The following is a 23,655-nucleotide window of genomic DNA, read 5'->3' as shown; positions in this document are numbered from 1 at the left end:
TGATATATAATGATGATATGGTTTTTGTTTTCATCGACTATGATTAGTCCGAAATCCCGGACCTATCATTTATTGGTGTCGAGAAAAGAAGAGGAGCCTTATTTAGCTTTTCTTTTCTTTTTCTATTTTTTTTCCGGCTCACTCTTTACTCTTTACGAGTGTAAGACAATTTTCTTATGGGGCTTTTATGTACTCAACCAATGATTACCTTGCTACAACATCCATGGAAGTATCAGGATCCCACCAAATCACTTTAGAGAAACATAAAACTGCAAAAATGAAAAGAAAGTGATTCAGTAATGATTAGTTGCGAGGATGACTCTTTCAAACGACTACCATAGCTTAGTTTTGCGTTCAATTATGAACGTATATATAATTAAGGATTGTGGAATGATAAAGTGGAACTCAATCTATAGTCGTAAGAACTATTTCAACCTTAAAAGGTTTAGAGTGTCATCCTAAATAGCTCATAATTAAATCCAAAAGATGAAGTCGCAAGAACGCAAGAAATCAAAGAGTATTTTTTTTTGTGTATATGCATAAAGTATGATACTAAATGCTCCCCCACACTTAAACTCAACACTGTCCTCAATGTTTAGAACTGAAAATTCTAATTTCTGACATAACAACCCTGAAAAACTCAAAAAATGTACCAATAGGTAGGGAACTAGAAAAAACATCATAAACGAAAGTTGTTCGCCTACGTCTTTTCTATATTTTGTCAAAAGGGAACGGTGTTTCGAAAAATGGTCTGACTTTAATGACCTCCGGACTGACTGACATGCAATCTGAAAAAGTTCTGGAAAAATACCGAAACTCAAATGTCCAGGCCTATCGCTCCAACTTAACAGACTCCAAATTCATATTTTCTTTTTTTAAAATAAAGGTATGTCTGTCCTATTTAAAAGTTGGGGTCAACCACTCAAATCGGACTCTGTATGAAGTCTCGAGAGTTGTTTTCGTAACAAGTGCGCAGTCAGAATTGTTTTGACGAGAATTCGTCAAAACTTTGATTATAGATGTAGGACTTGTAAAATCTAAGATGGAAATGCAAGATATGAAATGCAAAACAAAGAAAATTAAAAACAAAAGAGATAGAGATACAAAACCGATGGGTTGCCTCCGATTTAGCGCTTAGTTTAATGTCCCCAGCCCGACTTGGCTTTCCTTTCAATTACTCCTCCAGAGGAAGTAAATCATGAAGCTTAATTTCTTCCATGTTCACATAAGCAATGCTTTCATAATATGGCTTCGATCTATGTCCGTTCACCTTTAAATTTGTTCCATCTCTAAGACTAGAAATTTCAACTGCACCATAAGAGAAAACATTAGTAACAACAAACGGTTCAATCCATATGGACCTTAGCTTCCCAGGAAATAGTCTAAGACGAGAATTAAATAAAAGAACTTTTTGTCCCACAACAAAATTCTTTCGAGAAATCATTTTGTCATGGAAAAGCTTCGTCTTTCCTTGTAGATACGAGAACTCTCGTATGCATCATTACGTATCTCCTCTAGCTCGTTAATTTATAACTTCCTTTGTTTCCCCGCATTGTCATAATCCATGTTGCAAATATTTATCGCCCAATAAGCCTTGTGTTCAAGTTCAACCGGAAGATGACAAGCTTTTCCATAAACCAACTGATATGGAGACATACCAATTGGTGTCTTGTACGCCGTTCTATATGCCCATAATGCATCATTAAGCCTATAACTCCAATCTTTCCGTGTAGCGTTCACGGTTTTCTCAAGAATGGATTTAGTCTCACCGTTTGAGATTTCGGCTTGCCCACTAGTTTGTGGGTGATACAGCGTACCAACCTTGTGTGTTATGTTGTACTTCTTGAGTAGAGCATGGAAGGATTTCTGAAAATGCGAACCTCCATCACTGATAACCACTCTTGGTGTACCATGTCTAGAGAAAATATATTCCTTCACAAACTCACAAACAACTTGAGAATCATTAGTATGGGTGGCTTTAGCTTCCACCCATTTCGAAACATAATCTACAGCAAGAAGTATATAATATTTTCCATAAGAATTGAGAAAAGGACCCATAAAATCTATGCCCCACACATCAAAAATCTCTACGGTGAGAATATGATTGAGTGGCATTTGATTTCGAGCATCTAGATTGCCAGTTCGTTGACATATATCACAAGATTTGCAAAAAATATATGCATCCTCAAATAGGGTAGGCCAATAAAATCCACTTTCAAGTACTTTGAAAGCGGTACTTTTAGAACCAAAGTGACCACCACATGCATAGGTATGACAAAAAGTAATAATAGATTGAAATTCAGAATTAGGTACGCACCTGCGGATGATTTGATCAGAACTGTATTTTCACAAGTAGGGCTCATCCCACACATACTGCTTGGCTATTTTCTTAAGCTTAAGCTTTTGAAAATTAGACATTGTACTAGGTACTTGTCTTGTAACCAAGTAGTTCACTATATCCGCGTACCAAGGTGTTGAATCTTCAATTGAGAAAAGTTGTTTGTTTGGAAAACGATCTTGTAAAGGAAGTTCTTCTTCAGAAACAATAAGTCTGCTAAGGTGATCAACAACAGTATTTTCAACACCTCCTTTATCCTTTAATTCATAATCACACTCTTGTAATAGTAGAATCCACTGTATCAGTCTTGGCTTAGCTTCTTTCTTCTTTAGTAGGTACCTAAGTGCTGCATGATCGGAATATACAACCACTTTTGAACCCACTAAATAAGATCTAAATTTTTCTAGTGCAAACATTGTAGCCAAAAATTCCTTCTCGGTGGTAGAATAGTTGATTTTTGCATCGTTTAGGGTCCTAAATGCATAATAAATCACATGAGACAGCTTGTATACTCTTTGACCCAAAACGGCTCCAACTGCATAGTCACTTGCATCACACATTAATTCAAATGGAAAACTCCAATCCGGTGACTTGATAATTGGTGCAGTTGTCAACAATTCTTTCAATTTATCAAAGGCATCCTTGAACTCCTTGTTGAAGTCAAAAATAGCCTCTTTTTGCAATAATCTCCACATCAGCATTGCGATTTTGGAGAAATCCTTGATAAACCGCCTGTAGAAACCTGCATGACCAAGAAAAGAACGAATTTCCCTCACTGAAGTGGGATATTGTAAGTTTCTTATCAAATCTATCTTTGCTTTGTCAACTTCAAGCCCTCGAGAGGAAACAATGTTACCAAGCACTATGCCATGGTTTACCATAAAGTGAGATTTCTCCCAATTAAGAACAAGATTAGTGTCTATGCATCTTTTAAGCACAAGTTCAAGATTTTGTAAACAAATATCAAATGAATCACCATAAACACTAAAATCATCCATAAATACCTCAATTATGTGCTCCACATAGCATCTGATCAATGAAAGACAAAGGAAAGTGATCCTTTCGGGTTGCGGTATTAAGCTTTATGTACTCTATACACACTCTCCATCCAGTTTGAACCCTTGTAGGAACAAGTTCATCATCTTGATTTCTAACAACAGTTACGCCTGCTTTTTTAGGTACACTTGTACTAGGCTAACCCCTTTGTTGTCAGAAATTGGGTAAATCACACCCACACTTAGTAATTTGAGGATCTCTTTCTTCACGACCTCCATCATTGGGGGGTTAAGCCTACGCTGAGCATCACGTACTGGCTTAAAATCATATTCCATTAGGATTCTATGCATGCACATGGATGGACTAATGCCTTTAATATCAACAATTATCCAACCAATAGCCGTTTTGTGCTCTTTCAGAACCCTAAGGAGACGTTCTTATTGTATTTGGGTGAGGTTCTTTGCAATAATCACCAGAAGTTCTTCTTTGTCACCCAAGTACGCATACTTTAGGTGGTCTGGAAGTGGCTTCGATTCTAGTTTCGGTGCCTGCACAATAGAAGGTAAAGGAACCTCATTAGTTATGAGTAAAGAAATATAAGAAATATTACCCGTTTTTGCTTCTTGTAGTGCTGTTAAAGCACCACACATCTCCACTAGCTCTTTGGATATTTTAACGTCCAGGTTCGGTTGCCCGTGAACGTCCAAATCAATAATGTTCCATAACACAACTCCAAGTTCATCTTCAGCATTCAATTCAAATATTTGTTGTGCTAACGAACCAATAACGTCAATGGAGAAAGTTGAGTGGACATCACTAGGATATCGCATGGTTTCAAAGATATTGAACCGTATGATCTCCTTATCAAATTTCATAGTGAGTGTACCACTATCAACATCAATCTTCGTCTTTGCATTTTTCATAAACGGTCTCCCAAGAAGTAACGAAGTAGATGAACAATTATCTCCATTGTGCATATCCACAATATAGAAATCAACCGAAAAGATTAACTGATTCACTTGAACTAACACGTCCTCCACGACTCCCTTAGGATATATATTGGAGTTGTTAGCCAATTGAATAGTGATCTTCGCCTCTTTTAAAGGTCCGAGATTCAAAGAATCATAAACATCGGCTAACATAACACTTATGGATGCTCCCAAATCAAGCAAAGCACGCTCTAATCGTCGGTTACCAATGGTAACGGGAACTGTGAAGCCACCTGGATCTTCACACTTTGTAGGCATCTTCTTAAGTAACATAGATGTAGCACTTTCTCCCACTTGAGTAATATCATTAGCAATCAACTTATCCTTCCTTGTACACAAATCCTTCAAAACCTTGGCATACCTGGGTACGGTTTTGATGGCCTCAATAAATGGAATGTTGATGTGTATCTTGCTGAAAATATCCATGATCTCTTTGTCTTGAGCTTGCTTCTTCGACTTGGAAAAACGACTTGGAAAAGGAGGTGGTATGGTAAAAGTAGGAATCGTGTCCTTTGGTTGGCCGTTTGAGGTTGGCTTTTCCTTTGGGACGGTTTCCTCCTCTACTTCATTTTCGATATCGTTGCTAACCTCTTTTTGTTGATGTGACTCCTCAGTTTGTCTCCCACTTCTTAGAGTTACTGCATTAACGTGCTCTCTTGGGTTCACAAAAGGTTGTGATGGCAACTTTGTTGAATCTTGCGCTTTCATTTGATTCATATCTGTCGCCATTTGCCCCGTCTGAGTTTGTAAATCTCTAATAGCGTTATCAGTTTTTAATTGATTTTGTTCAGCTTTCTGTTGATTTTTTTGAATTGTTTCCTTGAGAATCTGTGTTGTAGATGCAAAACCATGCATGGTTTGTAGTATCATGTTGAACTTATCATCGATAGAGGTTCCCTGATCTTTAGCTTGTTGTGGTTGCTGAAACTGTTGTTGGAAACCACCCTGTCTTGCATATAGATTAGGAGATGCAGCTTGCTGGTTAGCATAACTGAAATTAGAATGATCTTTCCAACCAGGATTATAAGTACTAGTATATGGATCATACCTGGGCCTCTGATTAGGAAATATAGCATTCACCTGTTCAGACTCTTCTTCATAAGTAGGAATGATCACTGTTGCCATTCGTTGCATTACCCTTTCCATGCTCCCCATCCTTTGTTCAAGATATGATGATGAATCTCTAACTTCATGCACTCGCCTAACTATTGGTTCATCTCTTGTGTAGAATTGTTGCGAGTTTGCAGCCATACTTTCAATCAACTCGGTAGCTTGAGCCACCGTCTTGTTCATTAGTGCACCACCACCAGCGGCGTCAAGAAGAGATCTATCACTTGGTTGAAGACCTTCGTAGAAGTATTGGAGTATCATAACATCACTGAATTGATGGTGTAGACAGCTTGCCACCAATCTCTTGTATCGGTCCCAACATTCATACAAGGACTCTCCCACATTTTGCTTTATCCCACAAATTTCCTTGCGAAGTTGAGTAGCCTTTGATGCGGGAAAATATCTCTCGAGGAAAAGTTTCTTCAACCCATTCCATGTTGTGACACTTCCGGGAGGCAAATAAAATACAACCATTCCTTAGCATTGCCCGCCAAAGAGAATGGAAAAGCTTTCAATATTGCTTCATTCTCATTAGTCTCCGGTAGAAGAATGGCCATGACTATGGTATAGAAGTCCATAAGATGTTTGTTTAAATCCTCGTTCACCATTCCATGAAACTTTGATAACTCTCTAATCAACCCCGGCTTGATATCGAAGGTTGAGTTAGTTTGGATACACCATTGTTGTGTGTCGAGCTTGTGAGAATCTAGGTACTTGAGTGTACAATCACCCATTTCTTCTTCATCTATGTCTGAATCTGCGAACTCACTTGATGAATAAGGAGGAAGCGGAGTGTTAACCGCTCGAATGAAGTCCTTTAGTTGAGTGCCGGATCGAAGACGTATTGGAATCGATCTGCCCTCTTTGAGCATTCACCAAAGATATAGTACCTGAAATAAAAATCTAGAAAATAAAAATTAAAAACTAAAAAGAAATAACTAAAGAAAAATAACAACTAATAAAAATAACAATGAAAGCTACCGACTGCTCCCCGGCAGCGGCGCCGAAATTTGATGGGTGTCGTAACCTCAACAAATTAACAATCTTATTTTCATATAATTAACTGGTAATATAATGGAAGTAAGGATCGTTCCCACGAAGAGCAGTGAGTTTTAATTGTTAAAGTGTCACAAGGGGGGTTTGTTTTAGATTGTGAACAAAATAAATAATCAAAGCAAATAAAATTGTATTGTAATCAATAGAGAGATATGTGATCGAGGAATCCTTCTTCGTATATAAACTTTCAATGAGTTATTATAATTGCCTACTCGTCGTTAATCATAGATTATTACCAACCGTGGAATAATAGCTTGCTCAGTGTTGTTCCCTAAATTCCTTTTATCACTGAATACGGAAGCTCTCCAATACCAGATTCTACTCGCCTAACCACCTAGTAGTATCTCACTCAAGGTGTAATTAGGTCGAATGCTTTATCTTTTGTGATTTATATATTTATCCTAATAGTTAGACTCTTAGCTCAAGGTCCACTTTTTAGTGTTGTTTATACACACAATCGCTCCACAGAATCCCTCTGCAAGGTTTCGTGTTCTCTACTTGTGTAAAATTTATTCGACGATTACTTATCTCCTAACTCAATACTAGCAATAGATTGAATCAACAAATCAATCCAGTTGGCCACCTAGACAATCTATCAATCAATCATAAATATTCAAATAGTATAAACAAACGATAATCATATGAAGAACTTCAAATTAGATTAATATAATAACTCAAATCTTGTTTACAACTTAGAATTCATCCTCAATCAATAGGTTTTTAGTTACTCATGGATGTAGAAACATCCATGATATACATATGAGAAAAGTAAGAGATAACGTTACGATTGATAATCGCTCCGTGTGAGGTTTCTTCTCTCTAAACCCTAAAAATTTCGTGACTTAATGATATGTGTAGAGATGATGTTCTTCCACATAACCTAATACCTTTTTATATGTTTACATTGCTTGGCCTTCACGTATTGGGTTTAGGTTTAGGAACCGACCCAAAACAACGAAATAACGTTCCCAAACGTGCCCTTAGGTCTTCCAAGGAGTAAATACACGTTTCCCCTTTGCTAAGTGCGCGAACCCAGTCCGCAAACTTCAAAATCCAGCAGAAATTTTCGGAAATAAATCTGCGAACCCCATCCGCAAACCCAGTTCGCGGACTGCACTGTCTTCGGTTTTCAATAAAACTGTTTTGGCCACAACTTCTTCATCCGAACTCGGAATGACCTCATTCATTTTGAAATATTTTTATCTTTCAATTCTCTTCAATATTGTGATGAGAAATCATTAATTTGGATGAGTTAAGATCGGTACTTGGCCCTTCTCTTGTTATATGTGTTTTGCTCCTTTTCGTCGCTTTTCTTCCACTTGTCTTGGACTTTGGCACTTGGATACTTGGAATACTTCTCTTCCTAACTCTTTTCAGCACATTGTAGATCCTTTTTGGATGATTCACCTAATAGAGGCAAACAAGAGAAAACAAGAGTAATAATACGAAAATATGCAAGACTAATAGCTAAAACAAGTATGGAATGGACACTAAAATCATATGAATTATGCACTTATCAATTAGTGATACAAGACTTGACTTGTTTCCATATGTATTTCGTTAATTTCAAGTCATTTAGATCGAAAATACAACATGTGAAGTTATATACATGAAACTCTAGTATTAGAGACTTAATCATATTATTATGATCGAAGTGTCCAAGAAGAATATACAAGTTGTTTTACAACTTAGGTATATTGAATTATGAAGTATAATGCTTATATTTTTGAACTTCGTAATTGCGATATTGACATAATCTTTGTAACTTGTTACTATATTATATAATGAACTTAGGAATAATTTCATGCCTAGAAAATTATGTTTGATTACATGAGTTTAAGGGAGTAGAATTATGAACTTGTTTCATAGTTAAAAGAAACCAATAGGATTGGTGGTCCAGTTTTCATTATAGATATAAAGAATGGCCGATCCATGCTTATGTTTAGGAATAATATTGGTACCGATGATTACCTATGTTGGGAGTCAAGGTGGAACCGATCCTTACCTATGTTGGGAGTCGAGGTAGTACCGATCCTAACTATATGGGAATCAAAGCTTGGGTTAGCAGTAAGTGGTGTCTACTTGTTCACGAATGTATAAGTACAACAAAGATTTAAATTCTTCTAAATGGATCACCATGTAAATACTTCAATCCAACACGGGGTATTCGTCAGGATGATCCATTATCACCTAATTTTTTCTTGTTCACAATGGAGGTCCTCACAAGAGCTCTTGCTAAGGCTGAACAAGAGAAAAAAAATACAAAGTATCAAAATATAATAAAAGATGCACCACAAGTGACACATCATTTTTTTGCAGACGACTGCTTGTTGTTTGCTAAGGTTGATATTCAATCTACTTGATGTCATTAACAAATTCAGTCCAGCCTCAGGTCAGCAAATCAATTTCCAAAAATCAGTTGATTTCTTCTTAAAACATATACATCCACGACATTACAGAATTTTATCGAGAAGACTCAAGATGAAGAAAATGTCTCTTGAAGAAGGATATTTGGGTTATTTTTAAACAAAAAGAAAACAACTTCCTTATCAAGTTTGGTTGATAATATGAAAGTAAAATTAACTATGGAATGGAAAATTCATGAATCAAGTTGGCATGCCTGTAATAATGAAGAGTGTTCTCAACAAAATTACCATTAAAGAGATGGAAAAAGCTCCACGCAACTTCTGGTTGGGCAAAAAATAGGATAAATGACTCTACTGAATCTATTGGATTAGTGTTGGTAATGAAAAAACTAACGATGGAAGGGTTTTCGAGATATTTCTTGTTTTAATTGAGCTTTGTTAGCCAAAACATCTTGGAGATTATTTAACCATAAAGAACAACTTTGAGCTAGTGCTTTGAAAAAATATTACTTCCCAAAAACTAACACACTTTATACAAAGAAGAAGAAGAATACCACTTGGGCCTGGTAGAGTATTTATGACATCATGGAGTTTGTACACAATTTCAGTTTCTGGGTTTTAGGCGATGGCAGTGAGATTCGGATTTCTAAGGATAGATGGTTACTTGGTAAATTTACTCCACCAGTACCTGCAGCCTCAAATAAAGAAGCAAACAATTATATTTTGGTGTCATACTTAATTGACAAAGACACTAAGGCATGGAAAATTCATTTGGTGCAACAATTATTTACTCAAGATGATGCAAAGATTATACTTAAGAATCATATTCCTACAAAAAATGAAGACAAGTTGATTTAGACTCTAACAAGAAATTGACAATTATCAGTCAAATCAGCCTATCGGAAGTTAATGGATGTTAAGCACAACAGTGTGAATCAGTATGATGAAGTAACTGCAAGATTCAGAAAAACATTATGGATCTTAAATACTATGCCTAAAGTAAAGCACTTTATGTGGATATGTGTTACAAATGTAGTACCTTCCAGTGAAAGATTGACAAGAGTCATGAGTTATGGAGGAGAAACTTGTAAAATATGTAATCACGGAGTAGAAACAACTAAACATATTCTTATGGAGTGCACTTTCTTGAGATTAGTATGGCTGGCAGTACCAGGAGCAAGCCAAAGTATACATAGAAATGGAGACAATATAGTAGAGTGGATAAAAGTTGGTTTACTGATACATTACTACATTGGATGATGACTGGATAGTGAAAATGGCAAACACGGCTTGAGAGATATGGAAAGCTCGACGCAGTTGTGTATTTCAGGATACACGACCAAACCCAGTTGGAGTTATAAGGTGTATTCAAATGTTAAATTATATTACATGAAAGACAATGAAGTTGAAAAGAAATAATGCGGTGTCCATCCATAAAACTTGGGAAACATGACCTATTGGAAACCGCCAGAAACCCCCGTTTTCTCCTTTTGTTATGATGTATCATATAAGGAACATAACAATGTACGTCATACTGGCATAAGACTAATTATTCCAAATTTTACAGGTACATATGAACAAGGCAAATGTATCTATGCAAACAGATACATAAGCTCAGAGCAGGCTGAATGTAGTGGACTGATGTTGGCTATGGAATGGCCAGAGGAGACTGAAATACCTTACGGGTATTTTGAACTAGATGCACAAACAATAGCTGATCCAATTAACGGACATCAACAAATAGCTTGGGAAAATCGGTCTTGATTTTGGATAAAATTATGTTGAGCAGTAACCCTTTATGGTATTGCAAATTTATAAGCAGAGAATCTAATAAGCCAACAGACAAATTGGCTAGGCATACTAGGATATTTAAAGTATCGAGAGTTTGGTCTTCACATCCACTAAGTTTTGTTGCAAATGCAACTCTGGAGGATAACACAAGTGTAACTCATTTTCACCAATAATAAATTTTCTTCTTACTAAAAAAAAGAAAGAAAAAAATTAACTACATGTGGCATTGTCTAGGTGACTGCTACAAAGAGACTGTAGTGTTTTAAAATGAACCATATGAGTTTCAGATCTGATAACAATAAATGTTGTATATGCTGAAGTTTTATTAAAGCATGAGTTCACATTTTATTTTATTGTATTGCAATTTTACAATTTTACAATACATGTACATTTTTAATTATTTTTATTGGAAACATAAAATATTTTGGTAGATATTTTGTGAAAATGCGGATTCATATTATTTAAAATACTCCACAAACCGAAAGTGAAAAAGAGGGGGTCTAACAACCTCACCCAATATTTCGCTTAGCAATCTATATGGACTAACTCCAATATACTTACAAGAGAATCAATTAGACAGTCAGACTCAATCTTAAGAAAAGTATATCAAAGAATTATATCTCAATCTCTCAATTCAATCCGCAACCAAACAAATAATAATTTGCGAGCCCAATTGAATATAAGAGAGATAACTTGAACGGTACCAAAGACCAATGTTCAAGGATCAATCAATTTCAATCAACAACCAAAGGTTGGATTTACCAATTATTCGATACAACGCATAACCTGTGATATTTCAATTATATAACAAAATATAATGCGGAAAAGAAATAACACAGACACCAGAATTTTGTTAACGAGGAAAATGTAAATGCAGAAAAACCCCAGGACCTAGTCTAGATTTGAACACCACACTGTATTAAGCTGCTACAGACACTAGCGTGCTACAAAGCCAACTTCAGTCTGGAATGTAGTTGAACTCTAACCAATCTCACACTGATTTAAGGTACAGTCGTGCTCCTTACATCTCTGATCCCAGCAGGATACAACACACTTGATTCCCTTAGCTGATCTCACCCACAACTAAGAGTTACTACGACCCAAAGTCGAAGACTTGATAAACAAATCTGTATCACACAGAAAAGTCTATTGAATAGATAAATTTGTCTCCCACAGTACGATTTTTTGTTCCATCTTTTGATAAATCAAGGTGAACAAGAATCAATTGATAACCCAAACTTATATTCCCGAAGAACAGCCTAGAATTATTAATCACCTCACAATAATCTTAATTGATTAACGAAACTAGATATTGTGGAATCACAAACGATGAGACAAAGGTGTTTGTGATTACTTTTCTATCTTGCCTATCGGAGATATAAATCTCAAGCCAATGTTACGATTGTACTCAAACACGATAGAAACAACAAGATCAGATCACGCGACTACAAAGAAAATAGTTGGGTCTGCCTTCACAATCCCAATGAAGTCTTTAAGTCGTTAACCTACAAGGTTCCGTGAAAAACCTACGGTTAAAGTAGAATCGATTCTAGCTTATACAACTAGTATCACACTAGAGGTGTAGGGATTAGGTTTCCTAGTTGCTCGAGTTCTCCTTTATATAGATTTCAAATCAGGGTTTGCAATCTAAGTTACCTTGGTAACAAAGCATTCAATATTCACCGTTCGATGAAAACCTGATTAGATTCAAGCTAATATCTTTCAACCGTTAGATCGAACTTAGCTTGTTATACACAAATGAGATGTAACTTCATTTAGGTTTGAGTAACCGTACCTAAACGTGTACACTTAGTCGGTTCAACAATAGTTAACCAATGGTTAGCCATATGAACACTTTCATATCAACCTTATTCATCTTTACCATAACTAGTTCAAATGACTGAAATGAACTAGTTAGAGAGTAGTTCAATTGCTTAGATCTCATAGAAGTATACACAACACAATCGAAGCAAAATCGGTTTTGATTCACTCGAATCAATTCATGAACATTATAGCCACGGTTTGCAAAGATTACATTCATTATTATATAAATATTTTAGTTTATGAACAAACCGATTTTAGAAAGTAACCTACCTAAGTATGCAAACGGGTATGCATACTTAAGTAACCAGATTGAGTTTGTTTTTCACTTTCAAACTCTAGCAGAAATTCACAGACGTGAAACTTCCGCCAGTATGCGTACGGGTACGCATACTCACCCGGATTTCCAACAACCGCCAGTACGCGTACGGGTGCGCATACTTTGGGTTCCCGGTTTTGGACTTTTACACAAATGTGAGACACACTATGTTTATATCCAAAGATGGTTACTTGTTCTAAACTCTCATTTCAATCTTTGAAACTTTCTTAGAGGATGTTAAAATAGTTGTTATTTATAAACTATTTTCATCAAAGCGATTTTCAAGTTATTGAAATAATCAACATGACTTTCGTCACGAGTAAAGATAAACTTGGTTAAAGGTATGTGAGATAAACTAGGCTCTAAATAGCAAATGTGTATAATTGAAGTCTATATAGCAATACGATTTTTGTCTAAAATAGGAGATAGAGTAGATAGACTTTTGAGTGATAGATAAGTTCAAGTCTCCACATACCTTTTTTTTATGAAGTTCCACAAGTTCCCTTGGGTAGTTCTTCGTCTTCAATCGATGAACGCCGTGGAGTCTAAGGCTCAACTACACTTACTATCCTAATCCGAGACTTAGCTATAAGTAGACTAGAAATCAAGACTTATAGTTTTGGCAACTAAACTTGACAAACAAGCTTGAGATAGCAACGCTTTCGAGTTCGACCGAGCAATGCTCTAACAATCTCCCTTTTTGTCAATTTTAGTGACAAAACTATCAATACATACAGAATACAAAATAAATAAACTTTGTAGCTTCTCATCCAAATGCTTGATCTCCTTGGTTCTTCAACATAACTCGAAATCTTCGTCGCTTCCAAGTACTCCAATGATTCTAAAGGTATTTAATTCAGCATCATCGTTGTTGAAGATCCGTAGCTATAACAATGAGAAAACAATAGCTCTCAATCATTGTTATACAATGTCATATTATTATTACACAACATCAAAGTTCAATTGTATCACAACTTCGACAACAATACTATGGTGATATGTAACACTCCCCCTTAGTCAATACTTCATCTCACATGAAAACCACCCCCCCTTACATAATGATCCGAAAATCATATGTATTTGTAGCGTGAACTACACATTAATACACGACACAATCGAAGCAAAATCGATTTTGATTCACTCGCATCAATTCATGAACATTATAGCCACGGTTTACAAAGATTGCATTTCTTATTATATAAATGTTTTAGTTCATGAACTCCACGATTTTAGAAGTAACCTACCTAAGTATGCAAACGGGTACGCGTACTTAAGTAACCGGATTGAGTTTGTTTTTAACTTTCAAACTCCAGCAGAAATTCACGGACGTGAAACTTCCGCCAGTATGCGTACGGGTACGCATACTCACCCGGATTTCCAACAACCTCCAGCACACCTACGGGTACGCGTACTTTGGGTTCCCGGTTTTGGACTTTTACACAAATGTAAGAACACACTATGTTTATATCCAAAGATGGTTACTTGTTCTTAACTCTCATTTCAATCATTAAAACTTTCTTAGAGGATGTTAAAATAGTCGTTATCACAAACTATTTTCATCAAAGCGATTTTCAAGTTATTGAAATAATTAACATGACTTTCGCCATGAGTAAATATGAACTTGGCTAAAGTGAAAGCTTACCAACACATATTTCGAGAAATAAATAAGCGAGATAAACTCGGCTCGAAATAACAAATGTGTATAATTGAAGTTTATATAGGAATACGACTTTTGTCTCAAATAAGAGATAGAGTTGATAGACTTTTCAGTGATAGATAATTTCAAGTCTCCACATACCTTTTGTTGATCAAGTTCCACAAGTTTCCTTGAGTAGTTCTTCGTCTTCAATCGATAAACGTCGTGGAGTCTAAGGCTCAACTACAATTACTATCCTAATCTGAGACTTAACTATAAGTACTAGAAATCAAGACTTATAGTTTTGACAACTAAACTTGACAAACAAGCTTGAGATATCAACGCTTGTGAGTTCGACCAAGCAATGCTCTAACAGAAAGCACGATCAAATCCAAAAGCCCACGGCCGCAAAGGCGTTCAGTTGAATAACTGGTAAAAAAAAATCAACCGGCTTGTACTTTGTAATCATCCATATAGTATTGATACATGGTCTAGATATAAAATCTTATAAAATACTACACTATCAGTTTTTCATTTTATCCTGAAAATAGGCCAAATTGAAAAAGTGATATCTCTTTTTTCAGAAATGACTCAATGAGGGAGTATTTCTTTTAATGGGTAAAGTTTGCTTTAATGATGTAGCTAGAGGAACTCCTTATGGATATCTCTTAAGTTTTCTTTTTGAGATTTGGGCATCCTAAAATTCTCATGTATAATAAAAAATTTCAAATTGAGTGATCAAATTTTTAGTAGAGATTAAATAGGGACAATGAGCCAATATCATTAACAAACGTTGTTCACTTTTCATTGACTCACTAATTTTTTTTAACGCGAACTTATACAGAAGTTCATAATTTTGAACATCAAACTCCCGAATTTAGAAGATGTTAATCAAATTTTGGTTCAATGCCGCTAGAATTGGATGGGCGGCTAAAGAGTGTGCGACGGCTAACTAAATGAGCTTGGGAAGGATCAAAAGAAAGCTAAGGAGGCTATAACACTATATGAACAGCTGCATGAAACTTTATACTGCAAGTGCCTTCATGCTGGAGTATATAATGAAAATTAGCACTGTTAGAAGATGTAATGTCATTAGACAATCTTCTCTGGTTTTCAATTCATTTCAAAAATCATTCTTCTTGCAGACACATGACAAATCTTGACTATTTAAACCACCTGAAACCGACAACTCATACAGCAGGTGACCAACCTAAACATTAATTATCACCCGACATTTATCACACACACACACACACATACACACACAATGTACACAAGACTTTAAAATGCACACACACACACATTTCACGCAGATTTGCATCTGTTTCCTAACACCACCACCAACACCACCCCACCCCGCAAGATTAGAGTTTATGCAGAACCAGAGACACTGAGCTTGAGCCTAAGTGAAGATAAGCGAGTACTGGATAAAGCTTTGGTGAAGTTATCAGCTAGCTGATCCTGAGTTGATAGAAAGCGCACAACCAAAGCCTTTGAAGCAACTAATTCCCAGGAAAAATGAAATGCTATCTCAATGTGTTTCATTCTGTTATGAAAGATTGGATTTTCTGTTAAATAAGTAGCTCCCATATTATCACACCATAACACGTGCACCCTTGGAGATGAGATATGCAGTTCACTGAGAAGAGATTGAACCCAAACTAATTCTAAGGTGGCATCTGCCAAGGCACGATATTCAGCCTCAGTGCTTGATCTGGAAACAGTCTTCTGTTTTCTAGAACACCAGGATATGAGATTAGGACCAAGAAAAATTGCCAAACCACTAATGGACCTCCTGTCAGTGATGTGTCTTGCCCAATCAACATCAGAGTAGGCTTGTAACTGAAGAGAGGTATACCTTTTAAACTGCAATCCACATGAGAAAGTACCAACCAAGTATCTTAAAATCCTCTTAACAGCTGACCAATCTGCAGTGGAAGGATGCTGCATCTTCTGACATGCTTTGTTAACTGCAAAGCAATGTCAGGTCTGGTGATGGTAGCATACTGAAGAGTACCAATTGTGCTTCTATAAATAACAGGATCCTCAAAAGGTGTAGAATCAACAGCATTAGAATAATGAAAAGGAGTTGCATAGCTCTTAGCAGTAGTCATTTTGGTTTTAGTCAGCAGATTAGTTATATACTGCTCTTGAGATAATATCACACCTGCAGAATTCCTTGTATCCTGAATGCCTAGGAAAAAAATGCAACTCACCAAAATCTTTGATTGCAAATTCCCTTCTCCAAGCAACAATCAAAGATTTTACAGCAGCTGGAGAACTTCATGTGACCAAAATGTCATCAACATTGATTAAAATGTAAAGAACTGAAGTATATGTCACTTTAAAGAATAGAGAAGTATCAGTTTTAGAAGAAGAAAATCCATTTTTGATGAGAAATTGACTCAATCTTTCAAAACAAGCCCTTGGGGCTTGTTTCAAGCCATATAAAGATCTTTTGAGTTGGCACACATGACTAGGAAGCAGATTATTAGTATATCCTGGTGGATGCACCATGTAAACATCCTCATTCAAATAACGTGCAAGAAAGCATTTTTGACATCCAATTGTCTAATCTGCCAGCTTTTGTGTAGAGAGATAGAAAGAATAATTCTAACAGTTGTTGGTTGAACTACAGGATTGAAGGTGTCCTGATAATCAATTCCTTCCACCAGATTATAGCCTTTGGCGACCAGTCTGTCCTTATACCTTTCAATGGAACCATCAGCTCTTATTTTTATCCTAAAAATCCATTTGCAGCCTATGACTTTTTGTCCTCCAACAACAACAACCAATTTCTAAGTCCCATTTTGTATCAAGGCATTGATTTCTTCATCCATGGAAGCCCTCCAATTAGGATCTTTGCAAGCTTCAGTGTAACATGTAGGAACTGTTATATCTTCACAGACTGAACTTCTGAAGCATAAATCCTTGGTTTTGGCATGGTAATACCCATTTTGCCTCTTGTGTTCATTGGATGTGCATTGGTGACTACAGGAATAGTAGTTGGAGTGGATGAAGAAGTATCAGATGCAGAAGGAGGAACAATTAAAAGTGTTGGTGTGTCACATCTACCTCATTAGAAATAACAGGTAAGCTTGAAGGAGATGATAATTCAGATGCAGGTAGAGTTGATCATGTGACAGACATAGTGGGCAATGCAGCACCAATTGGCTCATAAGTGAAGAAATATGCATAAGGGAACTTGCCTTCATCAAACCTAATATCTCTAGATATTATAATCATGTTGGTATTAGTATTGAAACACCTATACCCTTTGTGCATATGATTGTAGCCTATAAAGATACACTGCACATATCTAGGTTCCAATTTGTGATGATTAAAAAAATTTCACACATGGATAACAGGCACAACCAAATGTGTGTAAAAACAAATAATCTGGTTTGAGCTAAAATAAGCATTCTAAAGGAGACAATTAATGTAGGTTAGGTGTTGGCAGTCTGTTAATCAGGAAGTTAGCAGATTCAAAGGCATGTGACCAAAAGGATAAAGGCAAAGAGGCATGATAAAGTAGAGCCAAACCAGTTTCAACTATATGCATATGTTTCCTCTCAGTTGTGCCATTTTGAGCATGAGCATGAGGACATGAAACTCTATGTCATATGCCGCAAGAATCAAGATAAGGAGAAATTGTTTTATATTCACCTCCCCAATCAGATCGAATAAATTTGATCTTTCTATTAAGCTGGTTCTCAATAAGATTTTTGAATTTAATGAAAGTTGGAAGTACTTCTGATTTATAAGCAAGAGGATACAACCATGTGAATCTGCTAAAGGAATCAATAAATGACACATAATACTTGTATCCATTCACAGAACATAATGGTGATACCAAACATCTGAATAAACTAAATCTAAAGGACCATACACATTATTGGTTGGACCAGTAGGATAAGGAAGAGCATGACTCTTAGATGACTGACAAGAAGAACAAAGCGTTGAAGTTAAATGAGAATCAATAACCTCATTCACTGAAGAGAGAACATGCTTGAGAGTCTGATATGCTGGATGACCAAGCTTATTATGCCAACTTGCTGATGAAGAATGAAGGCCAGAAGAGAATGCTTGCTTGAGTTTATCAGTGGTGAACTCCATGTGACACAAGCCATCTTTAACATAACCATGAAGAAGGACTTTGTGGGTAACCAAATCCTTTACAAGATATTTGTCAGAATAAAATTCAAAATAACAATTGTTCTCCTTAGTAAATTGAAGCACGAAGATTAAGTTCTTGGTGATAGAGGGCACATGAAGAACATTAGAAATAGTAAATTTAACAAATTCAGTATGTAATGTAGAAGAGCCAACATGAGTTATGGTCAAACCTGGGCCATTTCCAACTTTCATTTGATCAGAACCTTGATATTCAGAGTGCAAGTTAAGATTAAATAAATCTGAAGTGATGTGATGTGTAGCTCCTGAATCAGGTATCCAGTCAGCAGCAGAAGAAGAAGAAACACCAAAATCATCATGATAATAAACATCAAATGCTTCAGGTTCAGGGTACCTGTAGTCATCAAAATCATCACCATGAGAATCAGTAGAAGTATAATAAGCTTGCATCATTGAGTTATCACTAGGTGCATATCTGTATCTACATTCTCGAGCTACGTGGGCTTCTTACAAAGCTGACGTTAAACATAGTGATTATATCTTGGAGGAGGAAAGAAGTTATTGGAATTTTCTTGACGACCAAACCTAGCACCATTTCTTCAACCTCGAAAACCTCCTCTGAATCTTCCACCATTTCTATTACCTCTAAAACAAGAATTACCAGTTTTTCCAAAATTAGCAGGATGAAAAGAATTGTACCAGGATTTATTTTCATAATAGGATATACCAGATTGGTGTGGATTATCATTGTGCGTATGAGTATTGTGTTGAATAGGATATACCAGATTGGCGTGGATAATAATCATTGTGTGTATGAGTATTGTGTGAATAATTATGTGAACTTGGATATTGGGGATCAAACTAATGTTAACTTAGAGAGGATTTTTGTTGTTGTGTCACATTAGGAGAAGCAGCATTAAGATCACGTTTAGATTCATCATTAACTCTAGCTTCTTCAGACAATAATAAACCTAAAAGTTCTGAGGTAATAAGATTTTCATTCTTGAGTTGTTGAGTGCATATTGAAGTTTTAAAGGCATTGAACTCAGAAGGCAAACCTTGATGATTATGAATTACTAAATCTTCATCAGACACTGTGATGTGAAATTGAACGCGCCTTATTGAAATAAACTAACATCGAGTCTAAGCTTTTCTTTATAACAATCAAATCGGTTTTAAATTGTAAAAGACGAGATTTAGAAGTAGAATTATAGTTTTGCTCTAACAGATTCCAGATTTCATGAGAAAAAAGTACAACCAATAACTTGAGAATGAATTTCCTCAGTGCAAGCAGAAAATAACCAAGATAAAAGAGCAGAGTCTTGATTTACCCAATAAGTGTATGCTAGATTTGAAACAAACTTATTATCAGGATCAGGATTAGAATCAATGAAGTCAGGAGTATTGACAATAGCAGCACCAGCAGTGGATGTTCGTCGAAGATACTTCACATAACAGTGAAAAGAGTCTTCTACAAATCGAAGTAGATTATAACTTCGTAGTAAAGGAGCAATTTGAGATTTCCAGAGAGGATAGTTAGTTGCAGATAACTTTGAGGGAGGTTTGAATGTTAATGAGATGTGTTTATCGGAATTGGCCATCCAAGATTGAAGATGTGATTTGAAAATTTGAATGGATTTTAGGGTTTTGAGAATGTGTCTAATACCAAAGATCACTATAAATCTATAAACTCTCCACGATCTACATCACTATAAATCTACAAATTCTCCACGAACCTGTATGCCAAAGATCTAAATTACCTAGAAAATTCTATGAGCCAAAAAGATTTGGATGTGCCAAGAGCACGACCAAATCATCAAGTCCCATGTGCCGAAGGCGCCCGAGAGGTTGATCCCAGGGTGAAGGCCTGGGTGATGCCCTAGTTCCAATATAGAGGTTCTACTGTACTACATTTTCTTCTCTTCTCTCTAGTCTAAGTTCCTTCAACTGAAAGCATTGCCCTCACCAAAACATGCTGTCTAACACCGACCATTCCCCCTTCTCTGATTATGTTTTTAAAAAAGAGACATGCTGTCTAGATTTAGATCAGAATTTAGAAGCAAAACGTACACATGCCTGTACTGTTGTACCTACTATTACTACTGCTACTAATAATTATGGTGATAAGAAATTTCAGTAAAACTTACTTCTGAATGGTTCAAAATTCACACACAAAGATTGGTGTTCCCCCACATAAACAACTAAGAGAAACGAATCTATTCTGCTACACAAATAAAACTTTATTGTCCACCATCAGTTTCACTAACAGGTCCAGTCTACAGCTTCATCGCTTCTTTTGCAGTTCAGGATCACTGGATCATCAAAGTGAAATTAAAACCAGATTCCTTACACCAAAAAAATGAGTAGATAACAACGATTTTTCTTTGACAAGAATCAATCAATACCTTCGAATGTGGTCAAGGATTAGAAGCCTCGGTCCAGGAGGGATTCTCACATCTCTAAGAGCACTGCAACAAATTAAGACAAGTGAAGAAAGTTGTCATTATATTTCGCTTATGCTAGGAACACGTACACAAATGAAAAAGAAAATGTTATCTAACTTCACTCAGTAATACTTGCCTATCTGTAAGCAAAGGAATAGTACTGTCTGTTAACAAGCCTTTCTTGAAGTTCTTCTCGTAATTCTGGAGGCCAAGATTTGACAACATGCCTCTTGTTCTGGTATAAAATGTATCCTCTACAGGTGGCTGAGAAAACTTTTGTCCTAGCTGCATAGTCACAAAACAAAACATTACATAGATACTCAACTTTTGCACACTAAACTGTGGTTGGTACATGCTAAGAAGAATTCGGCATCACCATGATTAGCAAAGGCAGAATTCCATTCTACATCAGTGACATGTTTACTCTTTAAGATGCTAGAAAATGAACATCGATACGAACTCTAGTACACTAACAGCAGATACTTAGCAGAACAGAAAAAGAAGACCTTCAGCAGTTTCTGAGTTTCCCAAATCTCACCAACTCAAACAAAATGCTGATATCATACCTTGGCTAGTTAGCATTCAATCAGTACCATCGCATGCCAAAGATCATAATATAAAAATTCCAAAGGCAAACTTAATTATACCACTTAACAAGTTAACCATCAGTGTATTCAACCATACAGACAAACAATACAGTGGTTACATTAGAAGGTTTGCGACACCCGCACAAAAGACACATAGCATATTCAATATCTGCACAATGTGCAGCAACATTATTCATATTTTGAACGTGTCAGTTCTCTAAATCTTTAGCTCACATTTTCACATAACAAGAAAATAAGGTATCTGAGGGACTAATTTATGTTGTAACCATTATGTTAAATAGATAATAATTGTAATCAAAACCTTATAACTGAAAACATGTTTGTCTTTAATAAACTAACAGCAGAGCTTAAGAACCGAAGAAGACTGTCACTAGTTTCTTAATTTCCCCAATGTGAACAATTCAACCAAAATGCTGATATCAATGACTCAGTTTATTAGTATATTATTAGCACTATGACAAGATCATGCTACGAAAATGAAACAGAAATAAACAGTCATATTTCTGAACTATCTATATATGCTCAACCGGAGAGTCAAGACAATGGGTTATGCATGACCTATACTATTTAACAGATTTAAAGCATCCTGTTTTACAGATATCAATCATAAAGATTATCACCTAGTGACTTTTTCAGAAATGAGACAGCATGAAAATATGATCATCTCTGACACAAGGTACGTATTCTGCCTCAGAAATGCATTGTTTATAATGAAAGGAGTAAACATCCAGAGTTCAGACTGTAGCTTGGTACAAAAAATATAACTAAACTCCTTCCCACGTTTGCTCACCTGGAAAAGACCACCTTGGACAAGCGCAAAGAATACCCCTGATGTGACTGCATTGGTTGCCATATTAGGACCTCCCATGCCACTGACCAATGAAAACATGGCTCCGGAACCAAAAGCTGCCACCATGCTGCAAAATGAATCCTTTCATTCAATTAAGTGTTTCAAGATGATGACCCACATACATATCTTCAATCTTCTCAAGAAGAAAAATAACTAAACCCAGTGTAACTGTCAATTGCTATCAAATCATGAACTCCCAGTGACTTTTAACAGCAATCACCATCCAGTTACCAATAACTTGGTATAACATTGTGTAACACAGAAATTCAGTGTGTCTATTCACATATTGGATGTCTACATGAATCACTTGCAAAACTTCAATGGTATCGTCTTTTAATCACCTGCGAGACTTCTCAATCTGGTCTAATCAAAGTCCACCTAGATTCCAATACGTCATCATACTCTATACAAAAAAAACATTTGTTTTCCTAGTTTTTAATCAGTTAGGTTAGGTAGTGGGTTAATAGGTTTGTTTACCTAGTCTGAACATCCTCTTTGCCTCTAATTCTTTTCATAACACAAGATATACCAGCGTTAACGCCTGTCATCACAGCAAAATTACGGGCTTGTACCAATGGACCACCACTAAGAGCCTGTGAAAATCAAATAAACATAATCAATCAGTAAAGCAGACTTTCCCTGTAAAAAAAATAATCAAAAATGATTTTGACAAAGAAACCTGAGCTTGTTGGAAAGAAGCCATGGCTTGAGAACCAGCACCAGCAGGAGGTGTTGGAAGCACAGAAGAAGCATCATTAGTGAGTGTACCCATGAATCCACCAATAGCGGCACCTTGAATAGAGCTTGTGATAGTAACAACAGCAGCTTCAACTGGTAATGATTGTTTGGTTAACCAACCACGAAATCCAACTTCTAACTCTTTGTATTTCGTTTGAAGCACAGTAATTGGATTACCATTGGGTGGCATCAACACCATCGTTCCTCCTTCTTGTTTTCTTCCCTCCATCATCAACTAACAAAAATCAATCTCTTACTCCTATTTTCTTCCTTTTTTTCTGCCCTAGCTAGGTGCAGAGAGAGACTAGAGAGAAGAAGAAGAAAAAGGGGGTTGGGGTTGGACTTGGAATGGATAACTCTAGCATATAAAGGAGGACTACGGGTACATTGGAAAAATGGGTTCAGGTGTGTTTTATAAATTTTAAGTAGAATAAAAGGGTGTAATAGAAAAATATTATA

The 23,655-nt window shown here is 36.2% G+C and overlaps 1 protein-coding gene across 1 annotated transcript; it reads right to left on the bottom strand.

The window, feature by feature from the left end:
- Window positions 1-20,608: 20,608 nt before the first annotated feature.
- Window positions 20,609-23,543, bottom strand: LOC113281278 (chloroplastic import inner membrane translocase subunit HP30-2-like). Its single transcript, XM_026529983.1, has 6 exons — window positions 23,138-23,543; window positions 22,936-23,051; window positions 22,399-22,525; window positions 21,137-21,285; window positions 20,962-21,024; window positions 20,609-20,868 (listed from the first exon to the last, which is right to left on the bottom strand). Exons 1-6 carry the CDS (start codon window positions 23,426-23,428, stop codon window positions 20,841-20,843), a joined length of 774 nt encoding a protein of 257 aa, XP_026385768.1. The 5' UTR covers window positions 23,429-23,543; the 3' UTR covers window positions 20,609-20,840.
- Between the last annotated feature and the right edge of the window lie 112 nt (window positions 23,544-23,655).

Source organism: Papaver somniferum, chromosome 5 (genome assembly GCF_003573695.1).
Source record: "Papaver somniferum cultivar HN1 chromosome 5, ASM357369v1, whole genome shotgun sequence".
NCBI lineage: Eukaryota > Viridiplantae > Streptophyta > Magnoliopsida > Ranunculales > Papaveraceae > Papaver > Papaver somniferum.
Note: the sequence above shows the minus strand (reverse complement) of the source record. Positions and strands in the feature narration are given on the sequence as shown.

Excerpts from the sequence above, each read along its gene's own strand:
- LOC113281278 (XM_026529983.1), bottom strand. The coding sequence starts at position 23,428 with ATGATGGAGGGAAGAAAACAAGAAGGAGGAACGATGGTGTTGATGCCA. Across the intron at positions 23,052-23,137 it reads CTTCTTTCCAACAAGCTCAG|GCTCTTAGTGGTGGTCCATT; the intron begins GTTTCTTTGTCA and ends TGATTTTCACAG. Across the intron at positions 21,025-21,136 it reads ATTCCTTTGCTTACAGATAG|TGCTCTTAGAGATGTGAGAA; the intron begins GCAAGTATTACT and ends AATTTGTTGCAG.